Source organism: Elephas maximus, chromosome 12 (genome assembly GCF_024166365.1).
Source record: "Elephas maximus indicus isolate mEleMax1 chromosome 12, mEleMax1 primary haplotype, whole genome shotgun sequence".
Taxonomy (NCBI): Eukaryota; Metazoa; Chordata; class Mammalia; order Proboscidea; family Elephantidae; genus Elephas; species Elephas maximus.
Genome location: NC_064830.1, coordinates 89,675,748 through 89,697,920, shown reverse-complemented (window position 1 = coordinate 89,697,920; position 22,173 = coordinate 89,675,748). Strand labels below are relative to the sequence as shown.

The window sequence follows — 22,173 nt, the reverse complement described above, 5'->3', positions numbered from 1 at the left end:
AGTGACTCAAGAGGCTGGATAGGTGGACCACAGCAGGCCATGTGTTCCAGGGCCCTGTCATCTACACTGAGGGCAGGGAGGAGGGCCGATTGATTTCTTCCCTTAAGGCCAGTAACCTGAGCTAAGTCCTTCCAAACACAGGAAACAGCTGGGGTAGGGAACCGAAGTGGGACTAAAGGCCTGGGTCCTAGTCCTGTCTGACCTTGAGCCGCTCTTTCCTCTCAATCTCTTCCAAATAGTGTGGTGGAGGTCTTGAGCGGGTACTCCGTGTCCGTAAACCCTGAGAGATCTGAAACCAAAAAACTGGTTGCTGTCAAGTCGATTCCAACTCATAGCGACCCTACAGGACAGAGTGGAACTGTCCCAAAGGGTTTCTAAGCGGCGGCTTGTGGATCCGAACTGCTGACCTTTGGTTAGCAGCTCTCCATCTCTGGGATTCTCCACGGAGCCCTTCATTTCTGAGTCCTACTTTTCTGGAGTTCCCCACACATGCCCCCTCCTATTTTGCTTTGGCGCCATCTGGCGCTCACAGGGGTAGTAATGCGCCTACGCTCCCACTTCCCCCTTTTTTTTTCCTCTTTTGTCTCGTCCCGTTGTACCTGTATCTTTAAGATGCCCGGCCAACAGGGAAGGATTCGAGCGCGGTGCTGACAAGCCATCTCTAGAAACTCCCTCAGATTGGTCCAGCCCGGGTAAGGGGGCGGGCTGTAGCAAAAGCTACATAAGTCATTGGTCTTTCCTCGGGCTCCGCCCCATGAAGCAATCGGGAACGCCCGTGATTGGTCAGGGGCTCTTTGGGCTGGGCCCTTGGTGCATGGTTCTACGGTACTTTTAGGAGCTGCGGCGGGGTGGGCGGCATGTCTGGTGTCGGTGGGGACACGCATGGGGGAAAGGGAGGGGAGGGTGGTGTCTGTGCCGGCCCGTTCAGCTTCAGTTCGGAACCCACGCTCGAGGACATGTAAGCAGTTGTTGCCCATCCCAGGCTAGGGAGAGCAGCTTTCTCCCTCCTAATGGGGGAGGGTCCCTCCACGTGGTCGGAAAGAAGGCCAGCAGCGGCGCTAGCGGCTGCTGGTTGACCTCGGGCGAGCCTTCTGACCTCATTTGCAAAATGGGCGCAGCAGTGCACACCTGAGGCAGGGGAAATTGGGTGACGCTCCGTGAGTAATACTAGGATCATCCTTATGCCCAGCCCTGGGGAGATACCGGAGTCGGACACTGCCTGTGCCCACCGAGAGTAGGGGGTAGGACAGGGGCAAATGAAATGCTGAGAAGTAGGAGATACTCTTTCTTGCTGGAGAAAATCAAGAAAAGGCTTCTTAGGGGAAGCGGCCCTGGTGCTGCGCTCTGCAAGATAAGTAGAATTTAGAACCACGTTCCAGGTGGAGAAGATTACAGAAGCTGCAGCAGGAGGTGGAATATTGGGGAAGAGGGTGAAGTTTGGCTAGAGTTTAGGGACGCACCATTTTATAGATGAAGAAACCAAGTCTCACAGAGAAGAAATCACTTGCCCAAGTCCATCCAGGGAATTAGTTGCAGAATTCGCTGATGCCCACGTCCCCATTACTGCCTTGGCTCTGTTTCTCCTCCCTGGGACCCTGGGCTTCCACCCCTTTGTCCTATTCCAGCCGCCGCCTCCATGCTGAGTTCGCTGCTGAACGAGACTGGGACCAGTTCCACCAGCCTCGGAACCTCCTCCTGGCCTTGGTGGGGGAAGTAGGGGAGCTGGCAGAGCTCTTGTAAGTAAATGGAACGCTTCCCGGAAGAGGTTATGCGGGGGGGGGGGGGGGGAGCATTTATTTGATTATCAAACAGTCATGGGTTCAGTTTCTCCTCCACAATCTCAGGCTGTGTGCGTGGTACTAGGGATACAGAGATGACTCATTCAGTCCCTGCCCTCTAGGGGCGTCCAGTCTCCTGGGACAGAAAAGTATGAAAACAGCAAGGCTGATCCAGGTTTGAGAAGAGGGGGTGGCAACAACTTTACTTCTTGCCTCTGGGAAGGAAGAAAGGAAGGTGGTATCCTCTAGAAGACCTGCCTGTGGCATTCTAGAGAGGGAGAAGTACTTTTGCACAGTTAATGAGGCTGGAAAGGGAGAATCTGATACAACTTTAGTGTAAAGAAGAGCAGAGGTTTGTATGTTTTGTTCTGTGGTGTGTCTCAAGTGTCTGGCATACAATTAAAGCACTCAGTTATCTATCGAGTGAGTGATAGAGCTGTGGAGAAGAGGGGTGGGAGAGGAACCCGGAAAGATAGGATTGGACTGGTAAGTGATAGAGGTTGGGCAGGGGACCTGACCTAATGTGGGTTGTAGAAAGACCACTGTGCTGCAGTGCAGACTGGATCACAAAGAGAAGGGGGTCTGGGAGACCAGTAAGGAGGATGGTATAGACCAAGCAAGAAATGGTGAGGCCTGGACCAGGGCAGTTACTGGGGCTGGAAAAATGAGGGCACAGGTATAAGTGTGTGGAAACAGAGGGCAAGCCATTCATTCATTACAGATGTATGAGCATCACCTGTGCGCTAGGTCATCTAGCCTCAAGGGGGTCTCGAATAAGACAGGCACAGTTCCTACCTTCACGCAACTGACGTTTTCATGGGAGGAGACTGACAATAATTCAACTAATTTAAAAAGATCTGGAATTGTAACAAATGCTGTGAGGAACATAAAAGGCAATGAGAGAAGGTAACTGGGAGGAAGAAGGCTTTTCTGAGGAGGTGACATCTGAGGTGAGATCTGAACAACAGGAAAGAGTCCGCCATGGAAAAGGATGGGGGGTGGGGCATTCAAAGTAGAAGGAGCAGTAAGTGCAAAGGCCCTGTGACAGCATGGCATGTTTGTGAGACAGAAAAGAGTGGCTTTAGGTGAGGAGGGAGAGCGGGGGGTGGGGGTCAATGACATTTGAAGAGTCAGGGAGTCAGGCAGGCAGGGCCTAGGGGACATGGTTAGGGGTGGATTTTACTCTAAGCACTGTAGAGGTTTAGCAGGAGAGGGATAAAATGTAATTTGTGCTTTTAAAAGATGGCACAGTGCAAGAGTAGAAGTAGGGAGATGAGTTCTGCGGTAGTCCAGACCTGAGGTTTGGTCACTCTAACAGTGGTAGGGCTGGAAAGAAGTGGAATTGGGTCTCAAAGCTGTGTCTGAACAAGTGAAATGTTCTCCTTTCTGCTTCTTGGCTCAGGTAGGGGACACAGAGGTCTGGGTGGATCATCTGTTGAGGTCTCTTCCTCACCCTCACTTGGCCCAGATGTGTTGGATTGCCTTGGAGGAACTTCTTGGGGGGGGGGGGGGCGGGTGGTGTGTGTGTGTGTGTGTGTCTGTGTGACTGTGACTGTGTTTATCCCTGCAAGGACTGAGGTACTTCTGAGAGACAAGGAGCCCATTGTCTTAGCTAGCATCTTTGTATGTCTGTCTGTGTGTTCTTCTCCCCAGTCAGTGGAAGCCGGATGAGGAGCTTGGACCCCAAACCTGGCCTACCAGGGAGCGGGCAGCCCTTCAGGAGGAGCTTAGCGATGTCCTCATCTATCTGGTGGCATTGGCAGCCCGCTGTCGAGTGGATCTGCCCCAAGCAGTGCTCTCCAAGATGGACACAAACCGGCGACGTTACCCAGTCCATCTGTCCCGTGGCTCTGCCTGCAAATATACGGACTTGCCCCATGGGTCTGTCTCCGAAGACCAGGTGGTAGGGCCTACAGACCTCACCTGTGAGTCCACGGGCCAGGCCTCCACCTAGACACGTGGGCACAGGACGTGCAACTCAGCACAGAATCTGAGAAGCAGAAGGTAGCCTGGTTACAGAACTTTCTGGTCCTTTCTTAACAGATCATGCGCCTGGAGGCCCCACTTCCTGAGGTCTGAGGCCCAGGGACCTCTGGAAAACAGCCTCCTGTCTTCTCTCCCAATAAAAGTTTTCAGCAGCAACCTCTGGTTTCTTCCTGGGGTCACTGGGGAGGCTCTATTTTCAGCAGGTGCTGGAGAGGGGCACCAGGGATGTGTCAGCCCCTTAATCCCCATGTTTCTCCATTGTCCCTCCTACCTGCAGGGCAGAAAAACCTAATTTCTAGCAAATTCTAGTGCCTTCTCAGTTATGGGCTTATAAAGGAGGCTGTAGGTAGTACTGGAAACCCTGGTAGCATAGTGGTTAAGAGTTTGGCTGCTAACCAAAAGGTCAGCAGTTCGAATCCACCAGGTGCTCCTTGGAGATCCTTTGGAGCAGTTCTACTCTGTCTTCTAGGGTCATTGAGTTGGAATCAACTCAGTAGCAATGGGTTTGGTTCTTCTTTTTGGCTATATAGTATTGGTTAAGAGCCCAGATTCTGGAGCCAGGCAGTTTGGGTTCAAATGCCATCTTTGACACTCATCTTTCTGTGCCTTGGTTTTCTCATCTGTAAAATGAAAGTAACAGTACCTACCTGATAGCTGTGTTACTACACGCAGAGTGTACAGGACACACTTGGCATATAGTAAGTACTTTGTGAGTTTGCTGTTATTGTTATCATCTGTTTGCCTTTTCAACTCAACTTTCAGGGGCCCAGAGCAGAAAATGCCCACAGCTAAGGCAGGTGGGTTAAGGCAGGCCTTGCCCCCCAGACCGCAGCCTTGTCCATTGGGATCCCAGTCCTGTATGATCCCTCTACCCTTCTCCCTTGATTCCCAGCACCAACTGGGGCCAGATCTCTTCCCTTGGGCTTGGGCCCATTTGAAAAAGCAGAGACCCCTGCCAAAGCCAATTTCTTGTTCCCCTTCTTGGCCTAAAGATAGCATTGGGTGTGCGTAGTTTACCTAGTGTGACCTTAGGCACATCCTTTTCTGAGACTTCTGTAGCCTGCCTCCACAGGGTGGGGTGATACAGGGGGAAAGACCTCTGAAACACTTACAGGACTCACGGTCACTGACTTGCTGCCCGTCTGTTTCCCCATTAGTAAAATGAGACGTTCCCCTTTACTGGCCTCACTCCTCTTACCTCTCTTAACCAATGATCTCTATTTGTACTTCCCAGGTACAGAAGAATCCATCAGATGGGAACTGTTTCAGCTTTGGGCCCCAAACCTACCTTTTTTCTTCCTCTTGTGATAACAGAATCCTGTTCTTGCTGATCTCTGATTTCATCCCCTCTCCCTTAATCAGCTTCTCTCCCTTTTCACTAGCCCTTCCTACCAGCACGTTCAAGTCTGTTCCCTACTGGCAAAACAAACCCAACAAATTCTCTCCATACTTTTCCCAGCCCTACCTCACGAAAGGCTTGTCTACGCTCCTAACTGCTTGCTCATATCCATTTATGCCCTAACCTACTCCTGGCTGGCTTTCACCCCCACTCCTCTATTGAAACTACTGCCATTGCTTTCCTGTACACATGACAAACGCAGTGACACCAGAGCAGCATTGGACTGAGCTGACCACTCATTAGACACTTTCCACTCCACATTTCCTACCTCTGGCTGTTCTTTACAGACTCTTTTTGGGTGCTCTTCAGGATCTAACGTCATGCACTGCAGGCCTGATACATCCAAGCTGTTATGGTCCATTCATCTTACACTCAACATGTTCAGATGGGGGTCTAACAACTGACCCCACTTCTGTTCCAGTCCTGCCCCTCCTTCTGTGTCCCTGTCTTAGTGATACTGTCCTGCAATTACCCAAGCTAGGCAATGAAGTCAGCCCCATCTCCTTTCCCTCATCCCCAGATACACTGTAGGCTGCTACAGATGCCAGCTCTTTAATTGGACAAATCCATCCCTTCCTAATCCCTCAAGGCTTCTTTGCTGCCGTGGATCCTTTAAACTTGGCTTCCAAGGCCCCCAGTGGTTTATCTCCTGCCAAACTCCCTGCTTTAGGTCCCCACATCCCACCCCAGGGGATGGCTGCAAGTTCAGTTTGGGGGCTGCCTCCATACTCCCCCAACCCTAATACTCTGGACCTTCAAGACCCAGCTTAAACATCATTTTCTCTAAAAGCCTCCCTAGACTCCAAAACTGCATTGGAGATCCTCCTATCCAATTACTTCCCCCATCAGAGCTCCAATGCACTAGACTACCGTTGCCCGCTGTCCCTGCTCTGCCATTCACGTTTGTCAATATGGAGATAAAAGACATACCTTAGGATGTTTTGAGGGTGAAGATGAGCAAATATATTTAAATGAAGCACAGCGTTTAACATAGTGCTATAAAGTTTCTACTACTGTGTCACCATCCGTAGACAGCTCCATAAGGTTCAAGCTTTGCAGAACACAGAGCCGTTTGTAACCAAGAGCCAAGTGTTGGATGACCCGGCCCCACACACACACACACACACACACACACGTGCACGCGCACACCCTGCCCCAGGAACCCTTTGGGGCTTAATCCCCCTCCTAGCTCCCTAACTACTCAAGTCACCTAAGCCTTGGGAAAATGCCAGCCTTCCTCCTTTTCCCCCCACCCACCTCATTCACAGGCACGGGTGGGGTGAAGATATAATACTTTATTCACTAACACGGCCAAAGAAATACGGTGAGGGGGAGATGGGCAGTTCCCAGGGGCCCGTCAGGGTTTCTCTCAGTTCCAGGGCAGCCAGGCCTTCCCACTTCCCCAGGCCCCTCCCTAGGAGTGTCCACGTTACTGCTGCCTCCAAGTCGGGGCTCCATCATGCCCCTTCCGAGCCAAACGCCCACAGCCCTGCGGCAACAGGAAGGCGGCTCAGCTGCCCTCGCACTCGGGACAGCGCTCTGTGGCAGTCGCAGCCGTGGCGCCAGCGGGTAGCTTGAAGTCCCGGCCGCATCCGGCGCAGATAAACAGGCGACGCCGCATGTGCGCGCGCCGGTGCCGGATGAAGTGCGAGCTGAGGCGGAAGCGGCGGCCGCACTCTGAGCACGGGTAGGGCCGCTCGCCAGTGTGCGTGCGCGCATGCTCCGCCAGGTTGGAACGGTGGCCGAAGCCGCGGCCGCACACAGCGCAGCGGTGCGGCTTCTCGCCCGTGTGCACCCGCTTGTGCTTGGCCAGCGCCGAGCTTTGCGCAAAGCGCGTGCCACAGTCGGCGCATTCGTACGGCCGCTCGCCCGTGTGCGTGCGTCGGTGGCGCGCCAGGCACGAGCTGCCGCCGAAAGCGCGCCCGCAGTCCGGGCACGCGTACGGCTTCTCGCCCGTGTGCACGCGCAGATGCTGTGCGTAATTGGAGCTCTGCGCGAAGCGGCGACCGCAATGCGCGCATGCGTACGGCTTCTCGCCAGTGTGGCGCCGCCGGTGCTGCCGCAGATTCGAGGCCGCCGAGAAGCGCTTGTCGCACTCGGGGCACTCGTAGGGCCGCTCGCCCGTGTGTGTGCGGCTGTGCTTAGTCAGCGCCGACTTCTGCGAGAAGCGACGGCCGCACTCAGTGCAACCGAAGGGCCGCTCGCCCGTGTGAATGCGTGCGTGCTTGGCCAGCGTAGATCGGCGCGCAAAGGCGCGGCCGCAGTCCGGGCACGCGTGTGGGCGTGTCGGGTCTGCAGACGGAGCGGGCGCCTCGCCCGGGACCTGCAGGGAGAAGGGGTGAAAGGTCAGCCCTGACGGATAGGCCCCGGAAACGGAGAGCTTCGTCTCTGCAAGCTGCAACCTCTCTGAGCCTCAGTTCCCACTTGTAAAACAGTAGAAGCAACGCTGCCTGCTCCACAGGCACAGCATTAAGAGAGAATATATTCAACGCCCGTTTCACAATGCCAGTGGATACTGGGTGCTCTTAGATGATCTATTCTTTATTAATTCAACAAATATTTATTGAGCCCGTACGGCATGCCAAACCCTGCTTTATGCATTGGGAAATCAGTACTGAATAAAGAGAAAATCCCTTCTTTCAGGAAAGGTGGATACCAGTCCTGGGTTTGGGGGATGCTGCAAATTTATATCGCGTTGTCAAGAAACCTTACTGATAGGGTAACATGAACAAAGACCAGAAGGCGGTGAGATCAGAGGACAGGGAAATCCCCGAGAACAAGGAGCAGTAAGGCCCTGAGGCAGGACTTTTCCGTTGAGTTCCAAGAATGGCAAGAAAAAGTGGCTAAAAGCACAGTGCGTGAGGGGAGAGTAATCCACGGGAGGTGTGGGGGAATTGCTCAGTTTGTTGACCACAGTGAGGACTCTGGCTTTTAATATGAATGAGATGGGGAGACGTTAAGAAGGTTTTGAGCAAGGAAGTGAGCACATCAGACATTTTAAAAGGCTCCCTCAGGCTGCTGGGCTTGAGAACAGAATGAAGAAAGGGAGAGTCCAGAATCAGTAGGTTGGCAAGTTCTAGAAGATAGTGGCTTCGACCCAGGTGACAGAGGTGGAAGTAAAGGTGGTGAGAAGAGGTTGGTGTCTGGGTATATTTTGGTTTAAGACAACAGATTTAGTAAGAAATTAGGCATAGGACAAAGAAAGGAGTTAAGATGACTCCAAGGTTTTTAAATCTTAGCAACTGCAGGGATGGAGTTGCCATTTAGAGATGAGGATGACAGTGGGAAGAGCAGGTTGGGGGCGAGATCCATTTCGGGCTTGTACATCCAAATCTCTTTGACACATCTGGAGCACAGGGGAGAGGCCTAGGCCAGAGAGATAAACTGGAGAGCCATCAGGCTAGAGATGGTTTGTGAAGCCTTGAGACTGGATGAGACCATCCAGGGAATGGGCAGAGAGAACCTGGGGCAGCAAGAGGAGACTGAGCAGGGGCAGCCAGGAGAGTGGAGGGTCACAGAAGCCAGCCAGTACCAAGTCTGGGTTCTTAAAATAAACGTTCAAGAGCAAGCATGTACCATTTTTTAAACTGCGAAGTAAAAAGGGCAAGGGCAAAAACCCCAGTGTTACTCTGAGGCCTGAAATGAAAAATTATTAAAATAATGGAGTTTCATGAGGCCTGAGCTTCTACTGATAAAACAGACATAAAATCAGAGAAAGGAAAAGAAATGCTTTGTAAACAAAAAAATGGCCCCCATGGCCCTCAAGTCAATTCCGACTCATAGCGACCTGTAAGACAGAGTAGAATTGCCCCATATGGTTTCCAAGGAGCGGCTGTTGATTCAAACTGCTGACCTTTTGGTTAGCAGCTGAGCTCTTACCCACTGCACCACCAGGACTCCTGTGACAGCCGGGTGAAGGGAAAATATTTTGTACTAACAGTAGAGTGAAGAGGAATATTGAGGGGACACTGCTCCCTTTTTAGAAAAAGGAATGCTCACCCCAGCAAAACTGATCGTGGGTATCTACTGTGGGCCAAGCAATCAAGTACATTAATCTACAACCAAATGCCTGCCATATATTAGGGGCAATGTTAGCTTTCCCAGATGTTCAAAGATCAGATTTATAAAGATACTGACAAAAAACTCAAAAAACAAAAACAAAACAAACCCATTGCTGTCAAGTTGATTCTGACTCATAGCAACCCTACAGGGCAGAGCAGAACTGACCCACAGGGTTTCCAAGGAGCACCTGGTGGATTCGAACTGCTGACCTTTTGCTTAGCGGCTGAACTCTTAACCACTATGCCACCAGCGTTTCCATGACAATAAAAGGCAATAATAATGAAAACTTTAAAAAAAAAAAAAGAAAGAGATATATTCTACTACGTCAAAGCCAACTTACGACAGAGCCCTCAGAACGGAACTCTGTCGTAAGTCAGGAACTACCTGTACTGCCTCCTGCTTCTGAGGCTGCGAGGAGGGAAGGGCTGGCCATACCTTCAAGGGTTTTGTAAAAAGGTAGTGGCTTGGTAGTAACCACCTCAGAATTGGAAAACAGGGTAATTGGGAAATTAGAGACTAGCCAAGGAAGCCCCGGTTGAAACAGTATATCTAACAATAATAATCAACGTTCCAGTGTTAAGCTTTGACAACACTATTCTATGTACATTATTATAGTAAATCCTCCTTTGAATCAGGTGGTTTTATCCCTTTTGATGGCTGAGAAATCTGAGGCTAAGAGAGATTACATTCATGTCGCCAGTGGGACTCAGGGCTGACTCTAGAGTGTAACCTTAACCAGTAGGCCATAATGCTTCCCTGTACTAACAGCCAAGATGTGACAGAGGCTAGACACCAAGTCCCCAGCTCTCTCCATGAGGGTTCAAGGTTAAAATACAACTTGATACTTTAAATCAAGAAACTCCCCATAGCTGGTTTGGATGGATTCAAGGTCACACACACTTTCCAGTCTTGCCCTGGTTTTGACATCCGTTAGATTTATTTCAAGACATCAACCATTGCAGAGAGAACTTCTGTCATATATACATTTTCTTAGCCCATTTTCCCTTGGCACCCTTCTTTAAAATGACTTTGGCCAGCCTGAGGACTTCCTCATGACCAAGTTTATTGACTTCCGAAAAAGAAATTCTTCACACAAGTACCCTTTGTATCTCCAGCTCCAGGAGGGGACCTTGGGCACATGGGGAAGAATCTTTGGAAGATGGGCAGAGTCCAGCTCATTAAGTCCTTGGACAAGTCAATCCCTTCCCCTGCTTCAGTGTCCCGAGGAAGGACAGGTAGGCTAGACAATATCAGCATCTACCAGCTTGAGGTATGCACACTATAAGATGTAAGAGGATTCTAGGTGGTATGTGGGAAGATTTTTATCTCATAATCATTATGTATTTATTTTCATGGAGGAAAACATTAGATCACATCAAACCCTGAATTTCATCAATATTATTGTTTAGATGAAAATAAATTTATTTAACAATGTCAATCTATTAGAAACACTAAATAAATAAGTAAAACACATCAGCAATATCCATGTGCAATGCAGTGAATTACTTAATACAGCCCTTCTAGTCTTTGTAACTCCCATCAAATGACTGGATGAGACTATGCAAATGAGGTGCTTGTAGCCCACCAAGGGGATTGGATAGCTTGCTAATCATGTAAATACGGTGCATGGCACCCTTGTGGGGCTGGAACCATGCAAATAAGGGTATGAAACCCTAATGAGGGGACTGGTCAGCTTTGCCATCCTGCTAGGCTTAAAACAGAGCCAATCCCAGAGCAGAGGGGTGCCTACTACCACCAAGAAAGAAGAGCTAGGAGTGGAGGGTGTCCGTTGGACCCAGGATCCCTGTGCTGAGACCTCCTAGACCCAGGAGACACAGAAAGAGACCTAGAACACCAGAGACAGTGAGACACAGCAAGAAGTAGTGGCAGAGAAACGGTGGCAGCAGAGGCAGCCAAACCAGGAGACTGGCAGAAGACAGTGGGATGGGCTTCCTGGTGGTTATAACAGGAATGCCAACCCATGGACAAAGAGAGCTTACTGGTGGAGTGGGGTGCTTCTGGGCACTTATGAGCAGAGCTAAAAGAGCTCTGTAACACTTGCCTGAGCTGGGCAGAGGCCTAGGGACCAGAGAGGCATGCCTGTAGATATGGCTAAGAAGAGGCTGTCCTGATCCAACAACTGTATCCTGAGTCATTTCTGATCCTGAATTGTACCCTAATAAACCCCATAATCATGAGTTTTGGCTGTGAGTTCTGTGCGGCCACTGCAACGAATTATCAAACCCAGCAGAAAAGCAGAGAGTATAGTGGGAGAGACAGTTGCTATCAGAACTGGTAAAAAGGTTGGAGGGTGAGGTATGTTTGATCTCCGCCTCATAAGAATCAGCCTTGGGCTGTTGATCTTGATTCTCCTTCCCCCTTCTTGAAGTTAAGAGGAAGTCAGATGCCGCCCCCATGCCTTTTCTACAACATGTGACTGAATCTTGTCAAATACCACACTGTGTGATCATTAAAGCCCTTTCCTATTGTCATGGAATCGATTTCAACTCATAGCAACCCTCTAGGACAGAGTAGAATTGGCCCATAGGGTTTCTAAGGCTGTACATCTTTACAGAAGCAGTCTTTTTCCTGCAAAGTGGCTGATGGGTTCCAGCATCGACCTTTCAGTTGGCAGCCAAGTGCTTAACCACTGTACTACCCAGGCTCCTTCTTAAAGGCCCTCACATGCCTCTAATTCTACAACTACTTGATTTTAAAATTAGAACAAATGGCATTTGTACTGCAGCAAGAAGGTACTGTGGGGGATACAATATAGGGTAATAATAATGATACATGTATTTGAAGTTTGTAATCTTCCTGTTTAAGTATTTTTTCAAACCTCATTTCCTCCTCTGTCATTATTTCTCTAATTAATAATAACAATAAATAATAGCAACTACTACAATTTCTTGAGCACTTACTATGAGCCAGGAACTGTGCTAAGTGCTTTCAATTCTTTGGGTTAGGTATTATTAGCCCCATTTTACAGAGAAGGAAATACATTCAAAAGTAAAGTTACTGTCCAAGGCCACACATGTAATTAATGGCAAATCCAGGGTTTGAACCAAAAGCCTGACATTGTCCAAAAAACCCAGGCTCTTAACCGTGATGCAATTCTATCAAGTTGACTAGAATCTGAAGTCATCTGCACAGCTTGTCTCCCTCTGCCTGGATCCTCTTACCAGTCAGAATCTCCCTTCCTTTTGGTACAAAATATAAAAAATGTACTCCCTTGCTACTGGAACTGTGGTCCAAAGACTGGAAACATCCGCATCACTTGTTAGAAATACTGAATCTTGGGCCCCATCCCAGACCTACTGATCTTCACTTTAACAAGATACCCCCAAGTGATAGGAATACATGTTAAAAATTAAGAAACACTGATCTAGAAAAGAGAATAGCTACCAGTCGAACGCTTAACAGTTTACACCACCAGGGCTCCTTACTCCTGGAGAATGCAAGAAGAAAAATGAAGAGGGTCTTTCAGGCTGGGAGACCACATGGGATGGGTGTTGAATGATTAGAGATGAAGCTGGAATGGTAAGGGGTCAGATGGTGAAGAGCTTTGAATGCCAGACTTGGGAGCTGAGCTTTTATCCTGAGGGAAACAGAAAACCACTCAAGGGTCTCGGGGGAGACACAACATTGCATGTGCATGCAGCCCTCTGAGAAAATCTTTTCTATTTCTTAAACATCAACTGGATTTTCTATTCCTTAAAGATCAACTGGATTTTGAGAGGCAGAGAGAATACTCCAGGACTGTTTCTGGACAGTGACTGGCCATGGATGATGGCTAAGAGCCACAGAATGTTAGTACAGGAGGGACCTTTTGAGACCACCATTTCATTGATGGGAAACTGAGGCTCAGAGAGGCCACACAGCAAATTAATGAGCTATTTGTAGGCACTCTGCTGCTAAATGCCCATAGGATAGAGTGTGTGCAATCCTCAACTCTACCATCCTCCTCCAAATCCAATCACTCAGATGACACTCCTCAGGCTGACATTCAAGGATCTTATTTTCATGATCCCATTCTACAAATGAGAAAGCTGAGGCAAAGGTGGTAAATTTGGTGGAGTTAGAATTTACAGTCTGGCACTATTTATCTTTTATGACTAGCCATGCCCATCCCATTCATGCCCCACCCTCCAACACACACATCCTTAGCTCCAGTCAGCCTACTCCGGGTTCCCAGCATATGCCTCCCAAATACCTGCTTCTCTCCAACCCCACTGTCACTATCTTAGAGTAGGCTACCAGCTTCCCCTGGCCTCCCTGTCTTTCCATAGGAGCCAATGATTCTTCTCAACTGAAAATCCAATCATGCCCCTCCACTGCTTTAAGGTTCCTGATGGTACCATATAACCTAACCATAGGCGCCTCTAGGTAGACTCAAACCTCCAATCTTTCAGTTAGCAGCTAAACACTTACCCATGTGTACCACCCAGGGACTCCATAACCTAATATCAGAAACCAAACGGTAGGTCCAAATTCCTGCCCTGGGTTTTAAGGCCTACTACTCCCTGGCCCCACCCACCTTTCTAGCCTCATCTCCTCTGAGCTTTTGCTGGTTCTTCCTCCTGGAATGCTCTTCTTCCTCTTCTCCATTTGCCAAATTCCCACTAAACCTTTAAGGCCCAAGTCAAAAATCATCCCCATGAAGCCTTCCCCATTGCCTTGATCTGTTTGCCCTCAATCCTCTGCTTAGACCTCCATGTTGATTTCCTTATTAACCTCTAGTTCTCAGGGTTCAGCCCAGAAAGACTTTTGATAAAAATGAATTGAAAAATCCCTAGGAGAATGACCTAGCCTAAAATCCTAAACTTTAAGGGGAAGAACAATAGTACTAAATGTTTACATGTTTACTATGTGCCAGACACAGTTTTAAGTACTTTACATGTATTAACAAATCCTCACAATCTCAAGAAGTAGGTGCTGTTATGACTTCCCTTTTATAAATGAGGAAACTGAGACACAAAGATGCCAAGAAACTTGCCCAAGGTCATACAGCTGGTAAGCGATGGAGCTGGAAGCCTGCCCTAAGCTGTGGAGTCTGTGTTAACTTATAGGCTAATGATGGAGAAGGGGTTGGAAGAGGCAGGCTGGGCTAGGATGATGAGCAGGGAGGCCTGAGACAAACAGAACTAGATAGTTATTTAGGTTGGAAGTGGAGATCTAAGGAGCCAGTTCCTTCCTCTAGGGCCTGACACGCCCACTAGGGACAGCAAAACTTTCTTTCCCTGGGAACTGGCCCCTGTGCAAGAATAAATCACAGGGAGCTTGGGCCAGAAACTTGGCCCAATGGGATCCCTCCAGCCGGACTCAGGGCTGCTTTGGCTAGAGGCTGCCAGAGTCTTGTGGAGTGGAAATATACCTGGTAGCATTTAGGGCCTGGAAGGGGAAATCTAACTTATATTTTGATCTCCTTAAACTCTTTTCCTTAAAGCCTCAAACACCCTCAGGATAAAACCCAGACTCCCTACATGGCCTGCCAATCTCTCCACTCTCATCCATGCCACCGGGAGACTGAACCACCTGCCCTCGCTTTTCCAGATGCCACAATCACTCCTCTGAGACTCTGAAAGTGCCGTTCCCTTTGCCTACAGCAGTCATCCCACTTCACCCCATTGCTCTCCTCCTGGTCTCAGATAAGCCATCCCTTTACTAGCTGTGAGACCCTGAGCCAGTTACCAAACCTATTTAGGCCTCAGTTTCCTTACTTGTAAGATGGGACAAATGCTACCTCCATCATAGAACTGAGGTGCTTAGAACAGTGTCTGGCACATAATATATGCTATGCAAGAGTTAACTATTATGGTTACCGTTGCTGTTATCACCTCTTCTGGAAGCCTAACCTGGCCTTCCCCTGACCCCTAAATCTGAATTAAATTCCCACCTCTGGGCTCCCACACACCCCATGCCATGCCTGCACATCAAGCTCCATGGGGAACCAAGGAAACCAAGGATATAGTTTACTCTCCAGCACTTAGCACAGTTCCTGGCACAGTAAGCTTGGCATTGTATAACAGCAGCATGGGCAATTGGGCAGAAGGATGGGCCAACCCTCAGATTCTAAGTTTGAGATTCAGGGGCAAATAGGTGAAGGATCTCTGGCTTCTGTCTGAGGGAGGCTGGGCCTGTACCAGGTTTGGGGGCAATGTGACACATACCTCCTTGTTGTCCATGGGGATCTTGAGTTTCACCACCTCGTACTTCTCCTCACCCTCATCCTCCTCACCCTTCACCAGCAGCACCATCTCTTCCTGCATCTCTTCCTCCTCCTCCTCCTCTGCCTGCTGTTCACCAGGCATCTTGCTGTCCTGGGGCGGGAAGCTGGGTCAGAAGCTCGGGACCCCTCCCCCCCCACCATGGCCTTGGCCCAGGCAAGGCAGTGCAGCCGTGGCTCCTCCCGCCCTCCCTGGGCTCCCTTCTCCCCCACAGCCGGGCCCCACGCCTCGGCAGCGTCCAGGGCCAGCTCCGGAGTCACCCTTTCACCCTCACTCATCCCAGCATTCAAGGCCCTAAACAGTTCGGATCCCCAGCCCCCGAGAGTCGCCACTCTCCCCGCGCTGAGTCACTCCCCGGCTCCCGGGTCGGCGAGCCTGATCTCTGGGACACGGGGTGGAGGCAGGATCAAGGCGGAGACCCTGGGGGGGAGGGGGTGCACTCACCAGCCGCACGCTCGGCGTTCGAGCAGCTCCAGGCCTGGGCGCCCGGCGGTTGAGCACTCTGCGAGGCCGCGGCTCCCGGGGAGGGGAGGGGGCGGGGCCCCGGGAGCGGCCGGTCATTGGTCCGAACACCGAGCCCGCCCCCGGGTGGGAGGGGCCTAGAGGACCGAGGCGTCTGGCCCCAAGCTGCGGGGGGCGGGGGGGAAGGGCCGCAAGCTCAGATCTAGCGCCCCCAAGCTGTCCCTCACCTCCTGGAGACCCGAGGCCGCCCCAGCCCGGCGTTTAAGGTCCTCGCAGCCCACTTCTAACCTACCCCTACGGCTCGTCTCCTGCGGCCGGCTCGGAGGTCTCCGATCCAGCTAGGCGCGTCTGCTCCGCCTGAAATAGGCCACGTGCGCTCCAGCCCCAGCCTGGGCCTCTCGCTGGCGCCCCGCCTGGAGGGCGGACCCTGCTGCCTCCTCTTCCCTTCCCTTTTCTCCTCCTCTCCTTCTTCCCTCCCAACCCGCCTACGCCTTCCCTGTCTCTTGGCTTCTGGGAAATATATATCGCTTCTTGAATGCGTCCTTCCCAAATCAACCACCATCCACCAATCCCGTTTATTGTGTGGTGTGATTACTACGAGCCAGCGTTTTGCTGAGCGTTTTATTCAATTGGTCTTATTTGATCTGTATAACGACAGATCAAGGCCCCATTTTTACAGATGAGTGAATGAACTGAATGCAGTTCAGGGAGGTAAACTGCCTAAATTACACAATAAGGGTTATCGCAGCATCCCTAACAACCTGTAGCCTAGGTGGAAAACTAGTGACCCGCGGATCAAATCCAGTCCACAGGATTATCTTGTTTGAACCTCAGGGTATTTTTACTTGTAAAAATTAGTTTATGTTGAAATGGCAAATGTTTTGTTGCCTATATGTTTACCACAATTAAAAAAAAATAGTTTAAAAAGGAAGAAAGTTCTTACGTTAAAAGAATTTGCAACATTTAAAAATTGATACGTTTCATATAAAAATCCGTATTCCCACTTCTTTTGAAAAAGATGACTAATTCTCCCACTTTATGGATGGGCAACTAAGATTCAGAAATGTTAAAGGAAAAGAGAAATAACATTTAATAAGTCCTTAAATAAATAGGAGCCCTGGTGGCAGAGTGGTTAAGAGCTCTGCTGCTAACCAAAAGGTTGGCAGTTCGAATCCACCAGCAGCTCCTTGGAAACCCTTTGCGGCAGCTCCACTCTGTCCTATAGGGTCACAGTGAGTTGGAATTCACTCAATGGCAACAGGTTTGGTTTTTGTTGTAAATAAATACATTGTCTCTTTCAATCAAATATATTGTCTTTTTCAGTCCTTACAACTCCCCTTTGGGGCTCAATATTATCTCTAGTTGACAAATGAGGAAACTCAAGCTCAGAGAGGTTAAGTAATTTTCTCAAGATCACACAACTGGTAAGTAGCAGATTCCAAAACCCATTCACTTTCCATTAAACTAAATTACTTCTCAGAAATGAGGTACCAGAGGAAATTGGTGGCAGAGTCTGGGCTCATACCTGAGCCTCTCAGTCCAAAGAGCCCAGGGCGTAATTCGGGTGTTGGGATTACATCCAGCCAAATTTTCGCTCTTCCTGAGAGCTGGAAGAAAGGGGCAAATGCCCCCTTCTCACACTCAAATCCCCAAAAGCCACTTTGTGTTCATTCTCTCATCAAGTATTTATCGAGTCCTACTATGTGCCTGGCACCATTCTAGGTATTAGAGATGCATTAGTTAACAAAACAGACAAAAATCTTGGCCCCTGTGTTACTTTTGGTGTGGTTGTTTTTAGTTGCCATGGAGTTGACTCTGACTCATGGCGACCCCATGTGTGTCAGAGTAGAACTGTGCTTCATAGGGTTTTCAAGGCTGTGACCTTTTGAAAGCAAATTGCCAGGCCTGTCTTCCAAGGCACCTCTGGGTGGGTTTGAACCACCAACCTTTTGACTAGCAGTCCAGCACTTAATCGTGTGTGCCACCCAAGGATTGCAGTGTATAAAATATGTATAAAAAATGTAAATAACTAAATAAACAAAATATGGTAGGGAATGGCTATGGTTTGGGGGCTTCAGGAAGTGGCTATGGTCGGGGACTTCTCTAATGTGGGCAGGGAAGACATCTTGGAGTAAGAATTGAGATGAACCTTGAATGATGAGAAAGGTCAGTCATTTAAAACTCTGGAGGAAGAGCCTTTGAGACGTAACTGCCAAGCCCTTGAGGTGAGAAAAGCTTAGCATGTTTCAGTAACAGAAACAGCATCTGTGTGGCTGGAGCCAAAGGGAAAAGTAGCATGGGAGATGGAAGAGAGGTAGGTAGAGACCTGATTATAGTTTGAGCCCCATCTCTAGCAAAAGCCAAGGCTTGCTCACCCTGATTCAGAGAGAATCAGTGAGGAGACACCTTTGTACCACCTCATGATGGCTCAGCTGGGGCCTGCCTCTGGGGACAGCCTATTTCCCCACTGGAAGGAGCTTCCCTCTGTAGGAGGACTTTGTAAACATACTTGCAAAAAAAAGGAAAAGTACTCCATCTATTAGAGAGATACAAATCAAAACTGCAATGAGATACCTCCTCACCCTACTAGAATGGCGATGATTAAAAAAAAAAATAACAAATTTTGGTGAGAATGTGAGGAGACTGGAACCCTTATCCACTACTGGTGCGAATGTAAAATGGTACAACTGTTGTAGAGAACAGTCTGATGGTTCCTCAAAAAATTAGAAATACAGCTACCATAGGACCCAGCAATTGCACTCCTAGGTAGCTAAAAGTAGTGACATGAACAGACATATGTACACCAGTGTTCATTGCAGCACTTTTCACCATAGCAAAAAAGTGGAAACAACCCAAGTGTCCATTAGCAGATGGATGGATACACAAAATGTGGTATGTATGTGGTATGAAATACTACTTAACCTTAAAGAAAAACAAAGTCCTGATATATGCTACAACATGGATGAATCTGAAAACATTATGTTCAATTAAATAACTCAATCACAAAGTGCAAATATTATATAGTCTCACTTATATGAACAGAAAAGAAAAAGTAAACATATAAAAACCAGTGGTTACTAGTGGTTACCAGGGGCAGGAGGAAGAGGGAGAGGGGGAATCATTCTTTGGGAAGTACTGGATTTTCCTCTATGGTGATGGGAAAATTGGCATTGACTAAGGGTAATGGTTATACAACTTGACTATTGTAACTGATACTACTAAGCTGTACCCCAGAAAAAAAAAAAATTGGCAGAGGGGAATGGCAAATACAATATTATATATAATTTTATAACAAAAAACAGCAGCCCCCCCCCCCCAAAAAAAGGCTGCAAGGTATTGACAAATAAACACTTCATGGGATTAGTTTTCTTGGTTTAAAGGTTTAGGGTCAGGGTTTCATGGGTCTGTTCAGTCAATTGGCCTAAAATAGATTTTAGAATTTCTGCTCTACCTCCTAGTTCAGTGAGTAGTGCCTTGGGTCTTAAAAGCTTGCTATTGGCCACCCAACCAAACCTATTGCCTTAGAATTGATTCCAACTAGTAGCAACCCTATAGGACAGAGCAGATCTGCCCCATAGGGTTTCCAAGGCTGTACTCTTTATAGAAGCAGACTGCCACATCTTTCTCCCATGGAGCTGCTGGTGAGTTTGAACCACCAACCTAATTCACTTAGCAGCCAAGTGCTTTAATAACTGTGAGACAGGCAGCCTAGAGCTCAGCACTTTTACGAGACACCTGCTCTGGCTTATCCTCCTACACTAAGCAAAATAGGCTACCCATTCTTCTGAACTGTCCTTGACAAGATAGCTACAGAATGGGCCAAAAACTGTCCTTGACAAGATAATCACAGAAGAGCCATATGCACCCCAACCGTTTTTACCAGGCTTTCTATGCAATCTCAACACTTCATGTGCTCATTAATACATATAAGAACACCGCCAGAGAATCGAACCCTTGTCTAGAGAAAACGCATAATCACCCCCAAGCCCTGACTGCCTGTACCAAAGGTCAATCCTGAATATTCATGATCAATTTACACTTCCTTGTCTTCTCTCTGTAAAAGCCTGCCTCCCCAAGCTGTCTACAAGTAGTCTTGGAGGCAGCAGCCCTGATTACTCCTTTCCTTGTACAACAAAATAAAGGCATCTTTCTGATCTCCCACCTCAGCCTCTTGTTTATTGGCTGTAACAAATCACACGAAGCAAAACCTGGAGTTTTCACCCAGCAACAACTGTGCCACCAGGGCTTTGTTAAGAAGCCACCCACGATACAACAATGGTCTCTATTTGCCTGGAGCAATAGAGGAAGACCCAAACCAAACCCACTGCCTTCAAGTCGATTCTGACTCATGGCGACCTTATAGGACAGAGTAGAACTCCCCCATTGAGTCTCCAAGAAGCACCTGGTGGATTCAAACTGCCGGCCTTTTGGTTAGCACCCATAGCTCTTAACCACTACACCACCAGGGTTTCCATAGAGGAAGAAAGAGACTTGGAAATCAGAGAATGAAAGGGACTGTAGGTCTAATCGCTTCCATGAACTACTACCGCATTTGCCACGAGACCAGTAGAAATGGATGGTGTCTGACTACCACTATTGAATGTTTTGATCAAGGACGCTATAGATGGATCTTGATTAAAAGGAGAAATGTGGGACAGAACTTCAAATGCTTACTGGAAACATTGAGAACGGAGGAACCCCTGAATCTATTGCGTGGAGGCAACTTTTAAACCTTGAGCTGAAGCTATCCCATGAAGTCATTTTTAAACTACAGTTTAGCTCAATTAATAAAGACGGCTTGCCTTGAACACTGCACACTTTTAAATAATTATCCATATGAGATCAAACTGATAACAGTAACTCTAAAGCACAGATGAGAACTTTAAGGGTCAGGGAGTCTAAATTAACAGTGGTGAAACAACATGAGTAAAGAGTGAGAATGGTGACACAATGTGAAGAATGTAACCATCGTCATTGAACTATACATGTAAAAATTCTTGAATGGGTGTATATTTTGTTGTGTATATTTTCACCAAAAAGAAAAACAAACCTCTACGAAGCATAGTTCTACTCTGAGGCACACAGTATCTGCATGAGTCAGAATTGACTGGACAGCAACTGTTTTTTCATTGTGTGCCAGGCCCGTTAGGAGGTTAAGGCAGAAAGCTGAATTTGGAAGTCTTTTCCTTACTCCTCATTACTCTTTTACTGCCTTCAGCCTCACTAGAACGTTATTTCAGTTCTTGAAACCCCAAGGACTTGGCACATACTATTCACTCCACCTAGAACACGCTCTCTCCCATCCCATCCCCCACCTCCTCCCCTCTTAGCTTACTCCAACTCTACCTTAAGGTCTAAACCCAAAAACCACTTTTTTGGAGAGGTTTTTGGATCAGTAGGGTTCTCTCCTGCTGTATGCTTCCTGCCCATTTTCACAGCCCTGACTACACTTGTAATAATTTGTTCAGTGTCTGTCTGCTGCCTAGAAAATGATGGCAGGACTTTCTCTTACTCATCCTTCTATCCCCAGTAGCCAGTACACAGTAGGTATTGCTGTTGAGTGAATACCTGATTCTCAAGAAGCTCTCGATGTTCTGAAAGCAGAGGTTATCAAGGAGCAGGGGAAGCCTTCCAAGGAAACAGCGTATTTAAGAAGCGCGAGACTGAAACCACACAAGTGGAAGGACCTGAATGCCAGCTAATGAGTTACGCTTTACAGAGAGGAAACCAGGGAGATATGGCAGGGTTTTGTTTGAACAGGGTTGTCACATGGTCTGATGTAATTTTAGAAAGTTCACCGCAGGCCGGCTTGGAGGCCAAGGTGGTAGGGAGGGGGATAGAGGAAACCAGCATGCAGGGCCTTCCAAAAAGGTTTTCGTTCAGAGCTACGTGTGTGTGCGCGCGCAATAAACCCCAGCCCGGAACGCAAAACGCTCGAGTTCGGAACGTGGAGACAACTCGGGAGAGGTGAGAGGACCGGAAGCAGCTGCACCGCAGCCCACTCTCATTGGTTTCTAGGGAAGCCAGTCCTTAGGTTAAGATGTCGCGAGAACTTCCATCAGGGCCCATTCTCTTTCAACGATTAGCTGAAATGCTCCAAGAGGCGGGAGTTGCAAAACAATCATGTACTTCATTGATTAGATGGTTGAACCGCCCTCCTAGTCTTTTTGGTCCTTAGCCAATCAGGCCGGTTCCTTTTTCCCTTCCTTCCAATTGGCGTCCTTCTTGGAAAAGGCTAGGAATTGGAGTCCCGCTTCTA

General features: G+C 48.5%; 2 protein-coding genes across 7 annotated transcripts; one reads left to right on the top strand and one right to left on the bottom strand.

Moving 5' to 3' along the window:
* Positions 1-852: 852 nt before the first annotated feature.
* DCTPP1 (dCTP pyrophosphatase 1) lies at positions 853-3,914 on the top strand. Its single transcript, XM_049903297.1, has 3 exons — positions 853-958; positions 1,626-1,736; positions 3,432-3,914. The coding sequence occupies exons 1-3, from the start codon at positions 858-860 to the stop codon at positions 3,730-3,732; spliced, it is 513 nt and encodes a 170-aa protein (XP_049759254.1). The 5' UTR covers positions 853-857; the 3' UTR covers positions 3,733-3,914.
* A 2,435-nt stretch (positions 3,915-6,349) lies between these two features.
* On the bottom strand, positions 6,350-21,650 carry ZNF771 (zinc finger protein 771). Of its 6 annotated transcripts, XM_049904146.1 has the most exons (5): positions 21,483-21,650; positions 16,207-16,271; positions 15,897-16,079; positions 15,396-15,545; positions 6,350-7,486 (listed from the first exon to the last, which is right to left on the bottom strand). In XM_049904146.1, the coding sequence occupies exons 3-5, from the start codon at positions 16,011-16,013 to the stop codon at positions 6,674-6,676; spliced, it is 1,080 nt and encodes a 359-aa protein (XP_049760103.1). In that variant the 5' UTR covers positions 16,014-16,079; positions 16,207-16,271; positions 21,483-21,650; the 3' UTR covers positions 6,350-6,673. The 6 variants fall into 6 exon arrangements, with proteins under 6 accessions (XP_049760103.1, XP_049760106.1, XP_049760104.1 ...); XM_049904149.1 differs by lacking the exon at positions 15,897-16,079; XM_049904147.1 differs by lacking the exon at positions 16,207-16,271.
* Between the last annotated feature and the right edge of the window lie 523 nt (positions 21,651-22,173).